Source organism: Prinia subflava, chromosome 9, assembly GCF_021018805.1.
Source record: "Prinia subflava isolate CZ2003 ecotype Zambia chromosome 9, Cam_Psub_1.2, whole genome shotgun sequence".
NCBI classification, from domain to species: domain Eukaryota; kingdom Metazoa; phylum Chordata; class Aves; order Passeriformes; family Cisticolidae; genus Prinia; species Prinia subflava.
The window spans coordinates 9007627-9032657 of record NC_086255.1 but is presented as its reverse complement, the minus strand read 5'-3'; the positions used below and the strand labels follow the sequence as shown (position 1 = coordinate 9032657).

The following is a 25031-nucleotide window of genomic DNA, read 5'->3' as shown; positions in this document are numbered from 1 at the left end:
TTGAGGGACCCCAGAGGATAAATTTGCCTTTAATATGCTTTTTATGTTTCACTGCACTGCAGTCCTGTTTTTGTCAGGTTTTTGATAGCAAAGTATTAAAAGCTATGCAGGCTGGGTGAGCAAGATTATTTATGGCCAGCACACATGGCCAGGAATCAGGCAGAAGATCAGACATCTGCTGCAGACTCTTTTAAAGCTGTGGTGACATACCCCAACCCAAACTGAGAAACATCATATTTCAGCAACCTTCCCGGCACCAGTGGGATAATGCCCAGAAAAGAGAGCATTACTGGAGCAGGAAGAGAATGGTCACCGTGTCAGAGCCAGCTGCCAAACTGAGAAGATTAAACTAATGAATGACACAAAGAATCCATTCTTCCCTTTTTTCTCACCTTCCTCTTAAAATCCTCCCCCACACTGAGGTGAGATCCTCACCAACACTGCCAGGAGATCAAGACCTGCTGTTGAGATAACAAGAACTAAAAGGTTTACAAGGTGTTATACAGGACTGCATGACTGAGATCCAAAAAAGCACTTATGTACCTCAGAAGCCATTTAGGCCACATTCAGGTGACTACAGAATGCTATTCCCCAGCAATAACTGGCCATGACAAAATACTAAATCCCTGTGTTCTCAACAGAAAATCCCTGCAGTTCTGCCCTGACACATACCAGATGGGACAGCAGCTCTGGACACAGAGGAGCCCAGCAGCCACAGCCACAGCCTCTTCCAAGAACAGCTGGGGCAGACTGGTGGTCAGAGCCCTCGCCCAGGATTACAGGAGACCCAGATGCAATCCTTGCTTGTTGAGATCAAAGCTATCTTTCCCAGAAGTGCTCCAGCTTGTGCCTGGAAGCTGTCCTTGGGCACTCAGTGAGTAATTGGAGGGTGCTGGAGCAGGCTCAGGCATGTGTGCTGCTGAGTGTGCAGGGCTGCTCAGGCTCCCAAGGCACGCAAAAATGAAAGTCAAGCCAACCAAAGCAGCGTGTCTGGCTGGTGTCCACTCAGATGCCCACACATCCAGTGTCATTTAAGATGTCCTTGACTACCCTGCCTGGCTTCCAGTTCCCACTCCAAAAGTGCCTGAGTGTCCTGTGTCACAGGGTATCTTGGGCACCTTACAGATATCTGTGCAGGTATCTTGGCCACCTTACAGCACCTGTTAATGCAATGCATGCCTCGTTTAGACAAATTAATTAAGAGCATGGCAAGTTGAGGCATCTCCATCTAGAGGCAGTCCAAGGATGAGTGAGGTCTCACATGACCAGTGTGAGTCATCAGTTCTGGTCTCGCATGACCTGTTTTACATGTCTCAGACATTCATTAAATCAAGCACCATGTCTTTATGAAATCAAGCTCCAAATCCTTATCCTTCATAACCAGCTAGCTCCAAGACATCTCCTAAAAAATTACACCAAAAAAAAGCACTTACCCACAGGAAGGCTTCAAGGAAACTCAGCTGGAAACTGATGTTCTGTTCCAGCAGTAGCAAACTGCAGAGCAGGCAGAACTTTGCTGGAGAAGCATCCAAAGAGCATTAAATATGCTGGCAAAGCTAAACAGCAATAGGATCAAGCATTCACTTTAACATGAAATAAGATTATTTACTTCAGCCACAGTTTTGTGTTCAGCAAGATTTGCTGTTGTAAATATCTGTCTTGAGCAGCAGAATTGTCGAGGGAATGCTTCTTCAGCTGAGAGACTGTCCTCTCACACCCCAGGAGTGCATGTTCCAGCAGCAGCACTGTCTCACCAAGCCCATGGCTGCAGGTGATTGCTGAAAAATGATGATTCAGTGTTGCGTAGTTACACAGAGAGCTAATGCACAAGGAAGTCAGGAGCAGAAAACACTCACTTCCAGTGGCCTGAATATCCATCTCTCATTTTTATGTGACTCTTCCACAATGACAATTTCCTCTGATTTCCCCTTCTTCTGACAGGCCTTGTGCAGTTACTGAAGAATATCATCCACTTGGGGACTTGGGGTGCAGGAGATCTGTGGGTCCCAGGCTTTCTGTATATACATGCCTTGTTCTATCGTCTGCTCACAAGGCTAAAACATTCATAGAACAGAACCATAGAATCATTTAGGTTGGAAAAACCTTTAAGATCTTCAAGTCCAACTGTCCTAACTGCCCAGTCCACCACTAACCATGTCCTGTAGTGCCACATCTGCACATACCTCCAGGGATGGTGACTCAGTCATGCTGAAGTGAGTGACCAACCACGTGCCATGAGTAATAAACTACTGGAAAAGTATTTACACTGTAAAAGGCAAAACAATCCTAAATCCGCAAGGTATTTATGACTTGAGGGAGTAAGTCTACACAGCATAGCTCAACTAGGCTTCAGGAAATCTTGATTGTACCAACACAGTGATGCACTTCCAAGAGGATCCACTCATTCAGATCAGGCCAAATATAAATACAGTTGCTTCCAGACCCAGCATGGATATCTTTATGCCTGGGGGATAAATACACCCCTTATCTCAGACAAAACTGAGTTATGCCAGGTTTTGGTGTGTGAAACACTGTCATTTAACACATTGCAGCCTCTAGATGAGTGTCAGCTGATCTGCCTTCCCCTGGAGTCAGTTGCCTGTCTCTATTGATCCTCATTATCCCATAAGTCCTTCCATATAGCTAAGGAACCCTTCAGATTTATTGTTTTGTCCAAAACCAATGAAAATTGGAAGTTGTAATATCCCTGGCAGGTTCAAACAGCAGAACCTCATTTGCTTCATGTAAGAGCCAGACAGGTGATACCCACACAGCTTTCCATCACAATGTGAGGAACAAGGCTGGAGACACAAGCTGCCCTTGTAGGTGAAATCCACAATAAGGCCTTCATTTGCTCCTGCATGAAATCTTAACAAATACTTAGGTTGCTGAGATTATTCAATGGGCTTGGAAAGACTCAGGGAACTGCAACAATCCTCAATGGTCTGCTTTGCAAGTTAATGGCTTTTCTTTTTCCATGCGTGCACTTACTGAGAGAAATCTAACCCTTCCCCAAGCCTTCGCCTTTGATCAGTGCAGGTATCAAATTCTGGTTGGCTGAGGTACATTTTGTGCTTGTTTCTTATGCAAATGCAAACTACCATACACCAGCTGGCACCACTGCCAAATTTGTTTCATGGTTTTCATCCTGTTTTCTACCTTTTGCCTAAAAAGGAGTATTATGTACATGAAGATTAGTTTTCTGTGAGACGATAGGGAGAGATTTATTTTCTCTTATAAATTACTGGATTAGATCCATTTTGGAGTAATTCCACTGAAACCTGTAGTATTATACCAATGATAATTTGAGTATTTGCTAAAAATTATCAGTAAAAAGTTAATCTGTGTTTCAAGAGCTTTGTTAATGTTATGGTGAGGTGAACCACTTACATAATTTTTAGTAAGGCATTTACACTATGCCTAATCAAGGTTAGCCAAATATCTTATGCTCCAAAACAGCCCTGTGTAGGCAGGCCTGATAGGGCAAGTCCAACCCCAGGACTGAATCTGATGCTTTGAGTCTGAAGAATTAGCTTGTACACAGCCACGAGTCCTTTCTCATGCCCAAAGTCACCAGCTTTCTCCTGCAAGCCTCCCCTTGTTTCTGGGCTATATATTCTTGACAACAGGGTAGATCATAAAGTCTCACCAAAAACCCTGGTTTTTTTCTCCCAGACCAAATCCACACTTACACACAGAAAGACAAAAAATGAGTGCATGTTGATACAGTGTATGTTTAGACTTAGCCTTAGGAAAACAACATTAGGCTTGACTCCCTGCAGGATTTGGGGTGAGGCTATAAAACAGACACCTGTAGTTAAATCTTCCTTGTTTTAGGACTTCTGATGAGGATAATCTCTATTTAGAGAGATCACATCAAATGATTGATGAGCTTTGGTTCTTGCTTGGTGGATTATTCTTTAATTCAATTAAAATAACAACAAACCCTGGCCAGAGGATTTTATCCCTGTGTCCATCTTTAAGTAATCTCATTTAAATCAGAATGTGATGGCTTGCAGGCTCATAAGAACAGTGAGAGCAACTCCTTACAAAACTTCAACCTTGGTTCAGACTTGATACTTGAAATTAAACACTGACGTGCATAGGCTTTTCAACTTTTGTTTAGGGCTTTGGATCAGTTTGCCAGAAGTCTCCCTCATTACTTAATTCTTCGTGTCATTGCATATTCATCTTCACACAACCATGGCCTGCAGCCCTAACAATGCAGGTGCACTCATGGCCCTGCTTTGCTCCTCTGGCTTGAGACACTTCTTGGAGTGAATGCTGTCCTCACGGTGCAGGACAGCACTCACAGGACAGCTAAAAACTCCTTGTTGAGCATTTGAGGTTGAGGTCAGGGCCACTGTGCTCTTCCATTCCACTTTCTCCTCCAAAAACTCCAGACTATTGACAGCTGGAACAGCTTTTTATACCCTACATGCCAAAAACTGCTTGAGAGAAGGCAGATCCTCCCCACAGTCCTGCCGTGGATGGGGCAGAACGAGGCTCTGCACAAGAGGAGACACCAGACCGTGTGTGGGGAGCCCCACAGGGCTGGGTCCCACAGGCAAGGTGAGATCCTCTGTTTAGTGGCTCAAGACAGGTATCAGAGCATCAATAGTTCAACAGCACACAGAACTTGGTAGGTACACAGTGCCCAAAGCTGAGGCTGGGCCAGTTTACATGGCAAGACTGTTTAAAGCCCATGTTCTTTATGCAGATGTATAAAATAGCAGTAGTGTACCCACCACTTCTGGGCCTTTCACTAAAAGCTGACAAACAGGATGTAATGGGTCACCAGAAAATCCTACCAGCAAGCCAAGACTTTCATAGGCAACTTCATGACTGATGGTCATACAAAGAGTAAATTTGTTTTCTGTGCAATGGTAAATTTTACACAATCTGCAGTTTAATATTCCATGTATATTACACAGTCTTTCCTGCATTTAGTATTATGTACTATTAATATGTGGTATAATGCTTAGGCCCAAGAAAGAGACTACCTAAATTCAGATAAACTGCCTCTGAGCTTTCAGAAAAAACGTAAGTAAAAAAACCAACTCTGAAGGTTGTATATGATCAGTTGCCATTACTTTTGTCCACTTGTGTGGCACAAAAGCTTGACATACTCAATAAGCCATTTAAGGCAAGCAGCTAATTCCTATAAATACATTTTTACTGAATTCTAGCAGGCAGTTGTAGTTTCACCTCTCCAGAAATTCTACATTTTCCTAATAAACTCACAAACCAAAAAATTTTGTACCTTCAGCAGGTTTCTGTTCACTTGATTGCAAGATCTGTGAAAAAACACTGTAGAAAGATTTTAAAAATCAAATAGCAGCAATACAGACCCATCTACAGGAAGAGAACTGCTTTTCTAGAACTCTTTTTTTTCCCTCTCACACTGGACAATACTGGCGGGTTGAGATTTACCCAGAGATGGGCTCCTTTTACAAGATTGCTTATATAAAGCGAAGATAACACCAGCTGGGTTCATTTGAAAGAGGACATCTTGGAAAGAGCTGACAGCGCTGGTTTGGAATAAGACTGGAATGAAAATCTGAAATAATTAGCTCCTTCCTGTCTCGTAGGTATAATCCTTAATTTCTTGTAGAATGCATAGGATTATAATTAGAAGAAATTGTCATTGATATGTACTTTAGGACTCTTTTATATATATTTTAAATAGAGGCTGAGTGAAAATGTTGAAATCAATTGGTTTTGTTAAAACTACTGACTTGGAATGATTTTTTCCATAAATTATATTTCTTACTTCTGACTTAGTCTGCTTAGTGATGTCTGTATGAGGGCTGATACTGAAGAGTGTCTACAAAGGGAAAATATGAGAACTGCAGTCCCAATCCCACAGGCTGTAAATGTTTTTTCCCCTGTGGGAAAAAGCTTTGAGGTTTGAGGCCTGAAATATAAATGTAAATAACTTCTATGGATGTTTTCCTAGACACTCAACATCTAGCAGCAAAGGAGAAAATGCATAATTCACCAAAACTGAGCTACATGAAGTTAAGATTATATACATCAGAATAGCCATCACCACAGAGAATAGTTTCAGGACTAAATTTTAAGCACATTATATATATTCTTTTGTTATATTTCTTCTAGTAATTTCTATTCCCTGGTTTTTTTCAAATCCCTTTGGATTTGAAACAAAAAGGTTTCAGTTTCATTTGGTTATATTAACACTTTAGGTTTAGACTCTTTGCAAGAAATCAAACTAGAATAATTAAAAGCCACCACTAAACTGAAATAGTAAAATTGTCACAGTAGTGAGCCAGTTATAGCAATGGTTTTTGAAAGATTTACCCTGTAGCTGCAATTACATTGGGTGACAGAATATCCGTAATGTTATTTTTTCTCTCTGCAAAAAGGACATTTTAACAGTAGCTACTACAAGTTCAGGACTGCAGTCAATGCATTGTTTTTATTTCCACTTTTAAAGACATTTTCAGCTTTTATTTCTTGTGTCCTCAGATCATTGCAAGAAATGGTGACTCTTGCTATTTATCTGCTGGTCATCTTGGCTCGAGCACTTGGGGGGCCTTGCAGCCCAAATAAAGCAGGTAAAATAACTTAAGATCTCCTGTAATTAAGCTGCCCAAGGGTTTTTTGATTCAAAATCAAAAGGTTTTCCTTCAGAAAGTTAAACTGGGGATTCTGTAGAGCAAATCTTTACATTTCTTTTTTTGATCTGCTTTGAGCTAGCACAGTAAAGAATGTACCATTCAAGTCCTAGTCCCACAAAGAATTAGACATATAGTTAACTCTGTGCAATAACCATAGTGCAAGAAAGTTAATCACAAAAACATAAAATAGCAAAGAAAACAAAAGCAAAATGAAGTTTTCTGTAATAGTATAGGCTAGATGCTGCAGATCTTTGCTGCCCAAACTGGGCTTCAGTCCCACAGACTACAGTCATATTCAGTGGTGATTGAATGTGCTGGGCTGAACTCCTGAACTACATCGTTATATTAAAGCAAGAAAAATACAAAAATCATTGAAAGTAAGGCTCCAATTGCACACTGATCACTGCCTAGAAACTGAAGTGGTCTGGTGCCAGAAAGACCTGTAATGTAAATTTCACTACAATTACAAAATGTGCTCTAGAAACGTGTTGGAATATGCCTCGGTTTAGTGTTTGCTTTTAGTGCATGACTGCTGTCAGATTACTGTCAGTCATTTCATGGTATATCTAGAGTATTTGGCCCTCTAGCCATTTATTTAAGTAACTTTATTTGCACAAGCAGTTTCTCTTAATTGCAGGAATTTTCATAGCTGTAAAGTTGCCAGTTATAAATCTGAGCATTAACACAAGCAGAATCAGTTTGCATGTGCTGAAGGTTTGTTAATCAGAAAAAAATGAATTGTTAAGGTCTCTAGTTGACTTTTCCAGATTATTCCCTAGCAGACATCAAAAGGCTGCAAAATGAGGCTTTTGGCATTAAAAAATGAGAGTGGTAAGGGCTTTAAAAGAAATAACTGAATAATTCCAGGGAGAGTGCCTTTTTTTTCTCAATGTAGTAATTGGAAGTCTTTCTTAATTTTCAGGTCACTAATGCTTAGTTAATATTTGCCCCTAAACTTCCATCAGATGTTCAAATTAGCTCTGCCTGTGAAAAATATCCAATTCTGCTATCATGAAGCAATCAGTCTGTTATGATGTTCAACATTCATGTCTGTATTAGCAATCACCATGTTTGGAAACACACAGCACTGCTGTTAACAGGGCTGGGAGTTTGGGTCATTTCCTATTGTTGTTAGCAGGCCTAGGTTCTTCAGTTCATTTTTAGATCTTGGCTTTTGACTTGATAATTGGAAAAATTCAGTTTGTGCTGGCACTACAGTGCCAGTCCAGGAAAAGAAAAGGCAGAATATCTATTGTGGACAAGACCTATACACCAGTACAAAACAGTGCAGATCTACAAAGCTTACCAAACAACCTCACCAATATTATTTTTACAGAGTCAATAGTGTTTCAGAAGCCAGCTTTGCAGCATAAGTTAATGAGAAATTTTCAGTGCAATCCTTTTTTACTTCAAGTTTCTCAGCAGTGTCTCTGCTTTTCAATCAGCTATTCCAGAAAGATAAAAATTTTACAAAAAGTTCTGCATTGATTAGAGGGCAAAGGCCAAACTCTTCCAAAGAGGACAGAATTTAACAACCTAAAGGTCAGTTTTGTGTAGCAAAAGCTGCTCTCGTTAGGGGACCTTCCAGCACATATCCCTGTTCACAGAAGGTTAAGTCCAATGGAAAGTAAGTGGGCAGACCCACCTCTTTGAAAGGAAAGACCACTGAATAACTCCAGGTGTATCATTTTCCTTCCAGATGTAATTCTGGTATACTGCTATCCTAAAACCATCATTACCAGAATTCCAGAGTGTCCTTATGGATGGGAGGTTAATCAGCTGGCACTCGGAGGCATCTGCTACAATGGGATCCATGATTCAGGATATTACCAATTCACAATCCCAGACCTGTCACCTAAAAACAAATCATATTGTGGGACACAGTCAGAGGTAAGACTATGAAGGTCAGCATTTCTGACTCAGGAAACGGCTGGACTCGCTTGAGAGAGTCCAGACCTCTTCAGCTTGAAGTAAGCTTTAGATGGAAGAAGGAGGCAAACTGCAGTATCAAGGAGAAGGAAGAATCACACAGCTGTGTTTTGCAGTTCCAGACAAAATGCTCACAGGCTTAGTGATATTAGTCTCCTGTTCACTTGCACCTATATAACACAGAACTCAGTAAGGCATATGAAGAATAGGCAGAACAGCATATAAAAAGCTACCAAACCGTGTTTCCTTTGAGGGGGGACTGTTTTGACACCAAATCTTCATGTTTCAAAGTACATTTCTGATGCCTCAAAGACTCAGTTCTGCCCACATTTCTGTCTCACCATCCACAGTTCAAGAATCCTGTGTATCACTTCTATAACTCCATCGTCTCCAACGACTCCTCGGTGATTGTGAAGAGCCAGCCTGTGAATTACTCATTCACCTGCACGTACAATGCCAACTACCTGGTGAACCAGGCTGCCTTTGACCAAAGGTACATCCTCTTCTGGGAGTGTGTCTCACCCTGTCCTCACCACCATGCCTCACTAATGCAGGATTTTGTCCTGTCCCCAGGGTGGCCACTGTCCACGTGAAGAACGGGAGCTCCGGCTCGTTTGAAAGCCAGCTGTCCCTCAACTTCTACTCTGTAAGTGCTCCTTGACACTCACACCTTCACCTGTACCTTACAAAGGCTTCAGCCAAAGAGCTGCACAAAACAGGGCTGCTGCTCCTGACTGTTATGTGTCATGGAACACATGACTAGCCTAGAACAGATAATTGCAGTGGGATTGGCAGGGGTTCTTCTTTCTGCAGATTAACAGGGATATTCTTAAAGTGAACAGAGCAGAGACCTGCCAACTGTTCTTTTAATCCCTCAGAATCAGGCAGATTTTTCTGCTGAGAGGTACATTTCTAACCTGCTGACACGTTTTATAAGAAAAATCAAAACTTGTTTGTAGTGCCACTGCAAGAACAGCATGAATCTGCATGTACTCCTGGCCTTGCATGGCCTCTATAGACACAGAAAAGCTCCTTGCATTTCTCTTGCAGCTTTCTCCCCGGTCCTCTCACCTGATACATATTTCATGTACCCCTCAGATCTTTAGGTCATGCTGGAATTTTGTTGTCAACAAAATATTGTCCCTTGATATTGGACAGATCTTTTGAGGCATTCCTCTCCTCTCCATAGTTCCATTGCACTGCTGGAGCAGCCAGCTCCTAATCCTGGAATCTTTTTTCCACAAAAGCACAGTCAAAAGCACCAAAACAGCCTCTCTATTTTAGCACAGCTAGAAAAAGCACAACCAGGAACATACTGTGATAAAATTATAGGCCTGGTAAAAGGAGTATTTACCACTAGGTAAACCAATGTGAAGACGAAACCTGATATTTTTTGTATAATTCTTGTGCTAGCTTTGTTATCATCTTACCCAACAAGAAGCATTGGGATTTAAAGGTAGGCATTCCAGTGTATTTGTAACACAAACTTCTCACCTGAGCACCACACTGCTCCATGTTCAGCAGGCTGGCTTTTTTCTTGTGATTCCTGCTTGTTTTCTTTCCTTTTCTCCGACACGTGGCCATGTCCCAACTCCATTCCCATTCTATACACCCATCTCCACTCTCTCACTCCCACCAGCTTTCCCCACCACCAGAAGCAGCAGCAGCAAGCTTGCTTCCCACCCATGCTGCCATGTGATACATGCTACAACACAAACAGCATCAAGTTCTGTCACTGATGATCATTAAATGCCAAATATTAACAAACATATTTTAAAACATCATCCTGGGTTTGCAATAGTCCTACTACTGGTGTAGAGGAGGTTGCAGGTTGTAAGAACCCTTATTTCTGGGGTCCATCTCTCCAGTGGTGGCTGAAGTTGAATCATGCCTTGCTTTGCATGTTATGAGTAATGTATGATTCCTTTGTCATTGTCTTTGTCTTTCAAAGAATGCCAAGTTCTCAAGTATAAAGGAAGCCCCCTTCGTTGTTGAAACATCAGAAATCGGTTCTGACATATTTGCTGGAGTGGAAGCCAAGGGCTTAAGTGACAGGTAGGCAAGGGAAGGAGGAATGAGTAATAAAATGGCAGCTGGGACATTCCTTGCTAATCTGGGGTTTGCATCTCCACAGATTTAAAGTTGTTCTCAACAACTGCTGGGCAACTCCCTCCTCAGAGTATTTCTACCAGATCCACTGGCCTTTGATCACCAAGGGGTAGGTGCTTGTGGGACCCAGGGGAGCACCTCTACTCAGGCCAGCCCCAGGGATGACTGGAAAGCTGGTTGTGGGGTATAAGGAAGCATAGGAAAAGCTGGCCCAGAGCAGAGCAAATGTTCTCATCAGACTGTCCCCTCAGGAGACGTTTCACTGTAGCCACAGGGGCTCTGACACTGCTTCTCCACACACAACACAGGTGTGCCACGGACTACTCCATCCTCGTGCACGAGAACGGGAAGACGAACCGGGCCACGTTCCAGTTCAACGCCTTCCGCTTCCGCAACATCCCCAAGCTGTCCAAGGTGTGGCTGCACTGCGAGACGCACGTCTGCGACAGTGAGAAGTTCTCCTGCCCCGTGGTAAGGCCTCCCTGCTGGACACACACAGGGCCACGCTCAGGCAGAGGGAGGCCAGCCCTTCCCCAGGGTGTGCCAGGCGCAGAGCCAGGGCGCTCAGCAGATGGAGGCACGGCACTGCGTGAACCCGAGTTGCCCAGTGTGCACCCTGACCCCTGTCATGCCACAGGCAGCATTGGGAAACTTGTTTAAACCTGTTGAGAAATAAGGTGGCCATTGAAAAACTCAGCTCCTGTCGATATCCCAGACTAAGTTTTGTCTGAAAAGCAGCTATAGTTAAACATAAGCCTGAAAAAAAGGAGGAAGTTGAGCTTTTTCCATTTCACCAAATAGCTTTGATGCTAAGAGCATCCAGGGGGCATTGGGAGTCCCTGAATCAAAGCTCCCTTCCCAGTCCTCCTTCCCAAGGAAAGTCCTCCCTGCCATGCTGCAGTAAGTTATTGCTCTTGCAGACATCCCACTCTGCATAAAATACATAAATTCTCTCTGGAGCAGGAACTGAGGTGCATTCCAGTAACCTTAGATGGGAGTATGGTGATGGTGCTACACAGGCACATAATTTAACATGGGCAGGTGCCCACAGAATGTCTTTCTTTAAAGACTTCTCTCTCCACCCTTCATCATGCCAGAGCTTTGCCTTTCTTTCTCTCATGCAATGAAATCGAATTTTATTTAACCTGAAATTAAAGCCCAAAATATTCCTTGGCCAACATGCTGTCATTTCAACAACAAATGTTTTCTTGGTGGAGAACAGAAAGCATCACTCCTGGTAAACCAAAGTCCTGGAGCCAAATTAAAGCAGCATTTTGTATTATACAGCCTCAGTGCTCAGCAGGGGGAACTGACTTGTGCAAAATTTGCATGTTTGACAAAAACGCATTGTTAGAGATTCTAAGTTTCAAAGGCAACAGAAAAAAACCTCTTAGATTTTGTTGTTTGTTTTTCAAGATTTCTTCAACTTTTTATCCAGCCACAGATCAGAGTTAAAAGAAAACACAAACCCATTACTTCATACATGCCCCTCTTGCAGTACTGTCGAACACCTACATCACCCTTCCAGGCACTGTGTGGAATTCCCACCTCACACTCCAGTGCAGGATAATTGCTCAATCAGGCGACATCCCTCCAGTCCACTTCCCACTCAAAAATGCAGCTGGTGGTCTCCTGCAATTAAGGTTGAACCAAGCTGGTGGTCTGTGCTTACAAGCAACTCATAACCAGAATTACCACATACTGAGTTTGTAATAAAAATGCCCACAGCTGGGGATCTGCAAAGGTCAGGAGATGCACAAGGACCTTTAATCTGCAGAGCACTGCGTCCAATACAGACCTTGTCAGCTGTGACAGGCATCATTAGTGCTGGACATGAGCTGATCTATATGGAAAGGATTGGTGCTTCCTGTTTCTACCCAATGGGCAACAATTATTAGGAATAAACAACTACAGAAGCTTTCACAGAGGTCAGGGGTTAAACAGATGGAGCTCAGTTTCCCCCTTCTTGACAGGAGTTTTGTTTAAGGCGGGGTGGGAAAGGAAGCCCACCAAAATCTTCAGAAAATGAACTGTAAAGACTCTCCTTAAATCTCTCCTGTAATAAAAGCCCCAATAAACAGGAAAAAAAAAAGTCCCTAGAAAATATGCAGCAGTTTCATTGGTTGGAAACATAGGAATTGTGCCCAGATCTTTTTTATAATTTTTAATTCTTTTGGTGGACATGGCTTTCTCTCTGCTCTCTTGAGACCTGTGACAAACGCAAGCAGCGCGCGGAGCAGACCGGAGGTGTTTTGGTGGCGGAGATCACCGTGCGCAGTAAGTGGCTGGGCTGGGCTCTTGGGGTGCTTCTTTCTCCCTTGGGGAAGCAATGAACCTGCACAGGAGCAAGCAGAGGGAGCCAAAGCCCTCTGCCAGCCCCCTCTCCCCCAGGGCAGCAGGAGTCTAGAACAGAAGTTAGTCCCCTCCAACCCTGGCAGAAGAGCTCAGTGAAATTCTCTTCGCTTGCCAAGTGAGTCAAGGCACACTTTGGCATTTATGATAAATGGCCAAACCACTGACACACCGAGCTGGCAGTGAAAGCTCTGCTCACCTGCCTGTGACCTCAGCAGCAGCTGAGGCTCAGACACGCTCTGGCAGGTTGCACGGGAGTGGGAGAGAGGTCAGGAGCAGCAGGAAAGCTTTTCTTTACTCTGTGGGTCCCTTCAGCACATCACACCTCCATGTGGGGATGCTTTGTGCCTATCCCTCCTGACACACTGATGGCACTGCCATCGGCCTTCCCCACTGCAGAACAGCTGTCTCCTCCAACTGCTGCCTCCTGCAGGCACCAGGGATTTCTCTCCGAGCTGGTTCATCTTTTGAAACGAGTCCTTGGAACAAACAATGTCTTCACTAGAGCTCTTTATACTAGTTTATTAACACTAATCTGCACCAATCTGAAAGCCAATTGAACATTACAAATACACATAGAGTACAATTATTCCATTATGTTGCAGCAGTAAACCCCCATTGATGTTAGAAGGTAAGAGAACTGAGGATCCTTTTATAACTTCAAACAGTAAATCCAAGAGGAAGAAATATTCAGAATTTCAAAATGTGACAAATGTTTTTTGTTCTGCTTCTACAAAGCACACTGGTGCACTTTGCCCTATTTTAAACATCATCCTGATGTAATCTTTTTCCTCCTCTTTTATACAGGCAAAGGTTTATCCAGATTTTACACACTCTCAGGTAAACAGCAAAGTATGACAATGAAAGTATGAATAATAAATATGGATTTTGAGTGTCTTTGTTAATATAAAATCTATAGCTCAAAGAAAAAATCTGAAATATCTGTAAATTTGACAGAAGACTGATCATTTCAAAATCAGATTTTATTTCCCAGTGTTATATACTTTGTTTTCCTTCTTTAGGTGCATCTCTCACACTGGACAATAAAATCATAGCAATAACTTCCAATACTGAACAATGCTTTCTCTAATTGTCATGCCCTCTTCCCAAAAACGAAGTTTTACTGGGTTAAAAATCACGTTTTACTGGGTTAACAGGGGTGTCTGAAAGCATTTCTGATTGGAAAAGGTTTGAAACACAACTTTGAACGTCTATTTGTTAACATTTGATATGTTGACAGAGCCACATTAGGGTATGCAGTTTTATTGAATGGGGTGAGAAGAGAAGGTGAAAGGGGGCTGACAGGGAAGTACTCACATATAGCCTGTGTTTTTCTTGCAGATATCACCTTCCACCTACTCTTTGTGATTGGATTTTGTGCTGTTTTATTATAAATACAGCCCAGCTGTACTTCGTAACTTTACCGAATCCTGTTTGGACCCGGACTTCTTTACTGAAGATGTTTATTTTACAGAGGGAAAAGGAAAGCCACCAAAAAAAAAAAAAAAAATCCTTGTGCACCATTTTACCAGATAAATAAAACATTTTATGAACTTTGTGCCTTAAATACTGGAAAATCCCAAAGCAGATTTGCTTCTCCCAAGTCTCTCTGCTGGCATTTTAAACTAGTGAAAACCTTGGTTTATGTATCCTGCCAACAGCACCTTTTAAAAACCTGTGATGGCACTAGGACTTGTTTCTACAGAGAATATAGAGATGTGCAAACTCACCATTTTTCAATGCCTAATTTACCTTCATGGTCCCCCTTCCCTGTCAGGCTCAGTGTGGTACCAAACTCCCCTCCAGGCCTGGTCTTGCAAAGTCCCAGTTTGTTCTGTGAAGTCTTTGAACAAAACGAAAAGCAACCTAATATGTCAAGGATGGGAGGAAAGGGTGCTTTTCATGTAGCAGTAATTAGAAGGTGCTCAGAGTTAATTACCTGACATTTCTTTCCTGATTCTCAGAGTTGTCAGTATTGATTGGTTGGATTAAGTAGAGCACACTGTAGGAGTAGGATGTCTTGCTGACTGGACAGGCTCCGTGCTGGATGGTTTCATGGTGTGGGCACACATTGAGCACATCTGAGGTTGGAGAACAAGATAATGAATTTTACACTTCCTTGAAGACTTAGCCAGCGGCAGACACAGCAGGGTCCAGGTGTTAGGTCTGTACCTGAGTAACAACAACAAGACAAAAGCACTGAAAAAGGAAATAATGATTTATAAAAAGCAGAAATATCAGGACATGAAACAATTCCCCAAAAAGCATAACTGTAGGTTCCTTACTTCCATTAGTTACTAGAACAATACTGAAAAAAACTCTTGAAACATTCTTAGAACTTTTCCTTGAAACTTGCAGATCCTAAATGTCAAAGAGGGAAGAACGACTACAGTTTTTGCACTTCCAGTTAATGACCACGGTGGGTGTACCTCTGTTTGCACACACTGAAGCATAAGCGCATTACGGAATTTTTGTAGAGAGGGAACCTCCTGAATAATTCTGTGCAGGATTTTCGGCTTCCTCACTGTAAGGAAGATGATGCGGGGCTGGAGCACGCATCCATTACAGGAAAATCCCATTCCACGGGCTCCTTCCGCTCCAGCAGAGGGCGCTGAGGGCTCGGCAGAGGGCAGTGCCGGGCAGAGCAGAGGGCAGTGCCGGGCAGGCAGAGGGCAGTGCCGGGCAGGCAGAGGGCAGTGCCGGGCACGGCAGAGGGCGCTGAGGGCTCGGCAGAGGGCAGTGCCGGGCAGGGCAGAGGGCAGTGCCGGGCAGAGCAGAGGGCAGTGCCGGGCAGGGCAGAGGGCAGTGCCGGGCAGAGCAGAGGGCAGTGCCGGGCAGGGCAGAGGGCAGTGCCGGGCAGAGCAGAGGGCAGTGCCGGGCAGGGCAGAGCCGAGCAGGCAGAGGGCAGTGCCGGGCAGGCAGAGGGCGCTGAGGGCTCGGCAGAGGGCAGAGCCGGGCAGGGCAGAGGGCAGTGCCGGGCAGGGCAGAGGGCAGTGCCGGGCAGGGCAGAGGGCAGAGCCGGGCACAGCAGAGGGCAGTGCCGGGCAGGGCAGAGGGCAGTGCCGGGCAGGCAGAGGGCAGAGCCGGGCAGGGCAGAGGGCAGTGCCGGGCACGGCAGAGGGCAGTGCCGGGCAGGGCAGAGGGCAGTGCCGGGCAGGGCAGAGGGCAGTGCCGGGCAGGGCAGAGGGCAGTGCCGGGCAGGCAGAGGGCAGTGCCGGGCAGGGCAGAGGGCAGTGCCGGGCAGGCAGAGGGCAGTGCCGGGCAGGGCAGAGGGCAGTGCCGGGCAGGCAGAGGGCAGTGCCGGGCAGGCAGAGGGCAGTGCCGGGCAGGCAGAGGGCGCTGAGGGGCAGCACCGCCCGGCCCGGGCCGGCCCGCGGGCTCCGCCGTGTCTGCTGCCCACAGGACGCTGACAGTCACCCTGCCGCTCTCCGCCCGCCTTTGCTGCACTGCCTCCCTTTCCTCTGCTCTCCTCCCGCTGACACCCCGCCTTTCAGCACCTGCCAAGCGGCTTCCAGCTCTTCAATTCCTTGTCCTTCTCCAAAGGCTGCTTCTTTTGCCTTGTTTTTACAACATTCACTGCATATCGCGCCTGTTTTGTGCAGAAAGCCTTGAACGCAGTTTCCTTGGCAGGTTTCTTCCTTTCTGGTTATGCAAGAATAAACCTTGCAGCATTTCAGCTGTGAAGGGCGCCTGTGAATTCTCGGGAATTCCCAGGCCATGGGATGGAGCCTGTGGCTCACAGATCTCCTGTCCGTGTTCCCGTACTGAGCGGGGCTCAGACAGCCCTCCTGCCTGTTCCACTCTGGATCTCCATCTCCCTGCAGTCCACAAATGGTTTATTGCCAAGAACAAACAATCAGAAAACTGAAAACCAGCTGCCAGGGTGACTGTGGAAAGGAGGCAGCAACATATGAACAGGTTTCAGCTCCAGAAGTACTGCTTCTCAAGAAAGTAAAAGTTGCCCATCATAAATAGTTTGCATAAAAAATATCTACCTTTTTTCCTAACCTGCATATGGCTCATCACTATTTATTCTACTATTTATGCATCAGAAAGTGCAATGAATGCTAAAGATTTTAGCACAAGATGAAGTTTGATAGACTTCATCATTTCAGATGGACTAAAGTGATGGATCTTTTCCAGCTGTTTCTCAGGGCATGAAGCTGCTTGCCTTGATCTCTGCATCTGAAAGCCAAACACAAATTGGCCATGCAAACATAGGGAAAGGAAGGTTATTTAGAGGGGACGCAGATAATCTGTTTAGAACCCAACATTTGTCTCCACAAAGATTCCAGTTGGGTTTTGTCCCAGTTCCTTCCATTTGGATGCACTCCAGTGAGACATGAATTTTTGCATGCTTTTCTTCCCACGGTTTGGCACTGCAACGCTGAAGCAGAAGGTCACGGAGGTCATGACAAGAAGTAGGAGAGAAATGAACACATACAGGCATCAGGATGATAACAACACAGGTTGCAGCACAATGTTGCCAGTACAGTGACACACTTTACACAATATTTTGTTCATTAAATATAGGTTCACTTCTCACTTGTGAATGGTAAACAGCATTAACCTGGGTGGCCTTTATTTGACAGCCAGTGCAGATGCAAATAACAATTCAGAAGAGATCCAACAAAATCTGCCAATGAAAGAATGGGTCAAATGTAACACAAAAAGAGTAAGTACGCCACAATGCAAGCTGGTACTTTCCATTGTGGACAATCTGTCCTTAGTATTCCCAAACAAGCAATGCTGTTGGCTCTGTGATTCCTGTCCTGTCATCACATGTCCAATAGCAAAGAAGAAGGAGCAGGTATTGAGACTGTCAAGTCAGAATTAATTATGGTCAATCATTAATGCCTCATATCCCTCGCTAAGATCTCACAATTTCAAACGCAAACTTTAGAATGAAGTCTCAGTAGGTGTTTACTGGGGGACATGCACATGATCCCACTGCAGGGATGCCAGGCTGGGACTGATCTGACATGCCCATCTTGTGCAACCCCTGCCAGGGCAGCCCTGCAAGGAGGGAAGCACATCAGGGCTGAAAGCCTTTCTGTAGGGGCATCTCAACTGTGCAGCACACTGAAGTAAACATTGCATGTGCTGCCAGAATTGGCAATACATTACACAATATAAACACAGGCAATGTCCCAGATCCACATGCCATGTATAGAAACTCCCCAGTCTTAATCCTCATTTAAATACCAATTTCATTCTTTATTCTGTAAATCCATGACATTTTGTTTAAATGTCCAAACCTGGGACAAGGAAAAACTCTACCTCAGAATAGTATCATAGCTCACTGCATACAAAACACTTCATAGATGTACATGGTCTGTATTAGGAGCGAACCTGTCACTCTCTGCTGAAGATCAAGTCTTTTCAAGTTATTCCCATCCAAAGGGCAGCTCACAGGTGCAGAGGAAAAAACAGCTATTGATTGGACCCCATGGCCCTTTCATGTAGCATATCACTGCGGCCCTACAAAGGTCAAGTTCAGTGGCTTCAGAGAAATAAATAGTAATTCTTGCAGCCTGGCAGTCAGGCCACAAGGCTGAGAAAAGTGTCCTGAGCTCTATCTGAACCACATTGCACTGAGAAGCAAAGACCAGCCCTGCTTTCCCATACATTTTTCTTCACTTTGTTGTTACAGGGAAAACCTAGAACATACCTTTTTAAGAACAATTATCTTAGATATGCTCTGGTTCTAATAGGTATTAGAACATAATAGGTGTATTAGAACCTATTAGGTATAAGGTTGTAAGAGAAATATTGTGAGATTCCATGGTATGAAGCACATCTGCAATGCAAACTGCTGCTCTGGGGTGCAGCCAATCTCCAGCCTTCCCAGACTGCTTCTTGGTAGCCTCTGCCTCCTCCTCTGCTAAATTTTCTCTGCATGTGGTCTCATCCACATTAACATCCTCCTCCCACAGACTCTCTCTCTCTGAGAATTTGCACACTGGGACACAAAGCATCCACTGGAAGGGATCCCATCCTGTTGTGCTTCTGCTTACACTCACCTGCTCCTGACAGAAAAATAACAGCAGCATTTTTCTTCTGGGAGCAAGCATATCAACATGCCTCAGACACAGACATTCAGGATGTATACTAAATTAACTTTATCATAAAAGACAATCCACCATAGGTAGCACAGACTTGTCAGTAATATGGTCCTGAAATGTGTTTTGAGAAGATCTTGCAGGTTTAAATTTCGTTCTGCTTTTCCATAAGCACATTCTGCAGAGTGCAAACGATGCAATAAGGCATGACAGGAAGTGGGGCATGTAGATCCTACAGCTTGGAGGGCACTAAAGCTGAGGCCTAATGCTAAAGCAAAGGTCTAATGCTAAAACAGATGTCTTATCACCATGAAATGTTTGCCCAGCACTATAAATTTACATGGTGATTAATCAGTGCTGATAAGAACATTCTGAGCACTTCTCACTGTCTCCATGCCCAACACTTCTGTGCTAGCACCTTATAGTGAATACTTCAAAGTGCAATAAAACCAGTACCTGATTCATGTGTAATATTTAATCTGCCCTTTACAAACTGAGAAAAACTGACATGTAAAGAATGTCATGAGCAGGTCATGACAGGGGGTCATATCAAATTGGCACTCATTCCAGTAGAGGGGACTGGAACAACAGAAGGTTAATCAAGGAAGAATAGGTAGATTGATTTGATACTTCTGAGAACGAGTTGTGAATTGAGAAAACTTGCAAATTTTGCATTTATTTTATCTGTACTGGAAAGAGAAATCCATATATACAGAAAATCAGTACAATAAATTCAAGGGTTCTGATACACAATTTATTATGTACCTGGTGACACACAGTAACAAATCACAAGTATCCATAGCTAACATAAAATAAAACTCAAAGGTTAATAACCTGGGAGAAAGCTTACATCAACAATTTTGTCCCCACACTTGTGCTAGGTGTGTCACCTCAGTGGGTGGCAGTCCTTACTCTCCATTGTAAGAACTTCTCTGGACACTCACCCCCCTCACAGCCAGCCAGACCTGGGCTGTTCACTTGTGTGAAGGCCAACACTGCAGTTTCAGCTTCTGTCTGGATACATGGCCTATCTCCAAAGGAATCACAGCACTCAGGGATTTCACAGACAGAACAGATATTTCTTCAGCATTGTTGATCCCACTGGGGATGGGTAGGCTGCACCTATAAGAATCACCAGTGGTTTAAACCTTTAGCAACAAAAGGAGCACAACTATTGTATTGCATATCTAAGATTTGGGGTGCATGATGCAAATATATCTGAACCCTCAATCCTGGAAGTGGCTATTTTTCAAGATGTAAAGAAAAGCAGAAGGGGGAAAAAAACCCCAAACAAATATTTTGAAGTTACTGTGTCAGTGGTCCTTCACCAGACTAAACTGAATTTTTTTTCAGTGTTTTTACCTAAAACAGATTTTCAACCACTTCACAACTGTATTTGTCAGATGGAGAAACAAGTTTCCTCCTCACACCCATTAATAGCACCAAAAGCAGGCTGCCTAGGATGTACAGCTCCTGTTGCCACATCTCTCCCATCTGCTCAGCAGCCTTTCTAAATGTGTTTTCTTACTCCAGAGCAACTGGGATAATGAGCTTGGATAAGGCATGATATCCTCACTATTATTCCCAGTTTTGGACTACATCAGGGCAGTCTACACCAACTGCTGCAGAGCTGCTGAGAGCCTTCTGGCAAGGTTTGTAATTCAGTGGAAAAGTCCCAGGATGGACAGGCAGATCCCTGTTGAATTTCCTTTGCTTATTAGTGGAGGGAAAGAGAACAGGCATTCAAAAGTGATTTTCTTAGCATGCCAGGCAGGGGACAGCCCAAATATTGGCTGATGAACTGCCTAAGCCACACATGACTGGCACCAGGCCAGTAATCCATGGTGCTGCCACAGCTGGTCAGATTATAAACTCACTGTACTTTACTCAGCTTTTGCTGCCTGTCTATCCTCAAGCAGCAGCAGCTCTCCCTAACCCAGCAGTCTCATAATGTCCTGGAGTTAAAAGGCAAAACAAAAGGTTATTCTGAGAAGTGCTTAAGGTAACCAGGCCATTTTGTCAGAACTGCCTGGATCTGATTTAGAGGTATTGATCTCAGCCTTGTTGGTGACAGAACATTTAGCTACCATTTCAAATACCCATAGCTGGTATATGTTCACAAGTCCTGCAACCACCCCTCCAGCTACAAGCTGTGATTGGAAGCATCCTGTTGGTTAATTCCAGTGTATACAGCCATGAAAATCACCTCATTGAATGCTTACAGTACAAAGGGAATTCCTTGCAGTTTCAGATTCACAGTAAGTGCTTTTCCCTCAGATTTCTTTCCCTATTTAACTTATGGTTTTTTACAGACATAGTCCCATGGTTTAACATTTCCTTCACAGGTATGGCATACAGCAAATAGGCCACAGAGGAACATACTTTAAATAACAAACCTTAACCAACAAACCTAAACCAAAATGCAACAAAAATACAACAGTCTCGAGCCTGGCTTTGGTATTTGACAAATCATTTTCAACTAAAAGTATATTTTGTTTCTAATAAATACATTCCAGCTTTGTCCCAAATGCAGCTGTGATTTTAGTCAACAATTAATTGCTGATCCATATCTAGAACTAGCTAGTATCCTTCTTCAAGTAGGAGGGAATAAAACATACCTAGGAACATCACTCTTACATGGAATGTGATTTCTTAGTCTTTGAGGACTGAAAATCACACAAAAGTGCCTCAGATGCATTTTGATTGGAGACAAACTTATTTGAGTATACAAATCTGGGGAAATCAAAGACTGGGAAAAGGAGGAAGCTTTATTACAGTATCATATTTGGCAAGTGTTTGTAAGCAGGGAATACAATATCAAACCTCTTCCTCTGAAGAAAAGGAGCTGTGAAAGGTTCCTTCAAGTCTTTCTTAGCTCTCTTCTGAAAAATATAAATACCTAGTAGATTCCCCAGGAGAGCTGAGGGTGACCAGGAACCCATGCAGGAGAACACTGCTGGTATCAGTACAGAAACTATGCTCCTTCTCTGGCATCCAGTTAGTAACTCCAACATTGAATCCAGTGAATTCCTTGAAAAAGGCTAGAAATCAAGGTCAGCTCACTGCTGGATTATGAGAACTGTATGCACTGGTGTATTTGTTGATTTTGTCCTATTGATCAACAAGTACACAATAAAATATTTAAGTTAAACTTACTGCATTGTTGCTGACCTTAAGTTGTGAGACAGCAAAGACAAGCTTCCCATTTAGTGGAGCTGTTTAACTTCTAGCAGAACTGACTGACACCTGAATGACTGCAAGGCTGAAGAGGAAGAGCCACATACAACCACTTCCCTTCCAGTTTGTCACAGAACAAACAGAGCTATTGATCAGTACTAATATAATATTAATTATTTATCACCACATAGTGAACACTTAGGTACAGAGTTTAACCACAGACACGTCCCTGAACAGTCCAATGGGCTGTAATTCAGCAGATAAACATGTATTGCTTGTTGAATATCAATTGGCTGGTAATCATTTAAGTATCTCATGGTGATGGAAAATTAAGCACTTTGTGGCAGCTGGAAATTGTCACCAATGTTTTATCTATTAATAGTCTCGAAAATAAAGTGCCTGGAGGCAATACAAGAAACAGCTGCTTTTTGTACAAGAGGATTGTCAGCTGCAGGCTTCTCTTTGCTGTACAGAAAAAGAATTTCCAGAATATCAAACCAAAACTATCAAGTGATTAAAATTCCTATGAAAAGCATTTCCTTGAGTGATGATGGACAGCAACTTGAACCAACACAGAAACATCTGCAAATAAGACATCTTTGACAACTGAAGACAACTAGAAACAGCTTTGTTCATCCTCTCATCTCATTTTTCCTCTCCTTTTGTGGATGAAAACTCACTTTCCAAAACAAATATTACCTTTTTTTTTTCTTTTTTTTTCTTTTTTTTTTTTTTTTTTTTTGTGGAAATCCTGTGCTAAAATTCTAAAGTTTGATCAATATCTTGGAATTTGTCAGCTTTTCCTGATGGGTAAAAGCAACAGTAATAAGCACAAAATTCTTCCTCCCATCATCCTGGTCAGGGTAAACATCTCATTTTTCACATCCAGAAATAGTGACAATATTTATCAAAGTCTAGCACGTGAGAGTTAAGGAATTCTGCTTCTTCCAGAGCCTTCCCCATGAAAAGAGACACTCACAGGCTTTATTTCTGTTACTTCAGTGTCTGGAGAATGTGGGTGGTGGGGAGACCACCTCATTAGAGTGGGCATTAACTCAGGCCGATAAGCAGGGATGGCTTGAGCTCTGCACAAACAAGTGAATCGTGGGTGGCAGCAGAAGGGTGTCCCAGAAAAGCCCAGGAGGACTGGGGCAGACTCTGTTCCTACTTCACTGAAAATCAGCAGCCTGGCATGCAGGCACACCTCAAACACTGTTCGCAGGCCCAGCCCTGGCATCAATCACCTTTCCAGCCACAAACCCCCACCATTGTGGCAATCAATAAAATGCAGTTTCTGCCTCCTTCTGTTCCATTGATTCGCTCTGACTTGGCTCTAAATAGGTGGGGGAGATGGTTTTCTACATTCTTTCTGGTGTTTTACTTTTACATTTATTTTCTGACTTGTGTCACTTTTTTCTGCAGTTCAGGAAGAAGAGAAAATTATTGTTCTGATTTGCACTGCCCTGTTGAAGTTCTGAAGTGGACAGTCACGTAGAATTATGGAATATCTCAAGTTGGATGATACCCATAAAGCTCATAATGTTATGTGTGGGAGTGACTTAGTTCAGAGTTTATTTTATTCCTAGTGTCACAGGTGAACACTTCCCCTGTGCTCTCCTCCCAGGTAAGAGCAAAATGCTGAATCTATAGCAAGCAGAGCAAAGTCCTCCCCCTGCAGAGTGGGGATGCACCAAGCAAAGGGGAAAGCAGCACATGCTATCAGCACAGTTCTGGGGCTAAGTACAATGCCAGCAAGAGGTCTGTCAAATGTTCATCTATTTGTGCATCGCTTCCCCAGATGGACTCAGTGGCCTCTGCTTGGGCTGTCTATTGCTGTAATACAGAATTATATATCTAAGTGACATGACAGAAGATAATATATATGCATTTATACTACCGAAGACTACCGAAGAGGCAAACCTTCAGTGAGGCCAGCTTCCAAAAAGTGTGCTCATGCAAAATGCACACAGCAGATGGCTACAGACTGCTCAGATGCAGATTTCTATGAAATGGCTCAGGCATCTGAATTAGAGATATTCCAGCAAATGGATCAGGTATGTATTTAGATGCAAAGTCTTGCCCTATGTGGATGAATTGTGTTTTTAAGAGAATGCTACTCTAGATGGAGATGCATTTATCTCTGTGCTAGGCACACCGTGATCCTTGCTGAGTGTTCTCACTGGTGCTATGCAATGGAAGTGTGTAACACAGTGAAGTCCATAAAATAAATTGCAAAGAGGATGGTTGCAGTATTAGTCACAACAGCAATTTTCAGTGTTCATTAACGGCTGCTTTCTAGCACAAAAGGAATATTTCCTGTTTGTAAAGGTTCACAGGCTTTTTGCAAAAGCTAGTAAGAAATATAAATCATCCTCTAAATAGCTAACAGTAAGGACAGAGTCCACACAGATTTGGAAACACTATTGTCTTTAAGAACTACATATGACCTTAAAACCAGACTGCCTCTGACCTAGTGTTTGCACTTGTATATTAGCCATAATTCCTAGGAAGGATTTATTTACGGATAAAACCCAAATATGCACCTCAGGTGAGCTTCCAGCTAATGCAGCAGAGGTCCTGTCAGAGAATGTTTATAAAGTACTTGTGCTACTCATTGCAGAGGGGACACAATTTTGACAAAAGTGTCAGAGAAGGACATTTCCAGCTTTACTGTCTGACCATACCAAAACACAGGGATATTTCAGTCCAAAAGCCAAAAAAAAGTGCTCTAAAGATGGTCACAAGAATATGGCCTTTTATT

At 43.3% G+C, this 25031-nt stretch overlaps 1 protein-coding gene across 1 annotated transcript in view; it reads left to right on the top strand.

Annotated features, from left to right (window-relative positions):
* Window positions 1–14770, top strand: part of TECTB (tectorin beta) — a 44863-nt gene extending 30093 nt beyond the window's left edge. The window contains exons 2-11 of the mRNA XM_063405321.1: window positions 6490–6578; window positions 8341–8531; window positions 8921–9063; window positions 9144–9216; window positions 10522–10625; window positions 10705–10788; window positions 10988–11150; window positions 12887–12956; window positions 13839–13871; window positions 14373–14770. Of these exons, the coding sequence (XP_063261391.1) occupies window positions 6503–6578; window positions 8341–8531; window positions 8921–9063; window positions 9144–9216; window positions 10522–10625; window positions 10705–10788; window positions 10988–11150; window positions 12887–12956; window positions 13839–13871; window positions 14373–14425 (990 nt within the window). The 5' untranslated portion in view covers window positions 6490–6502 and the 3' untranslated portion in view covers window positions 14426–14770. The remainder of the gene's footprint in view (window positions 1–6489; window positions 6579–8340; window positions 8532–8920; window positions 9064–9143; window positions 9217–10521; window positions 10626–10704; window positions 10789–10987; window positions 11151–12886; window positions 12957–13838; window positions 13872–14372) is intronic.
* Window positions 14771–25031: the final 10261 nt, after the last annotated feature.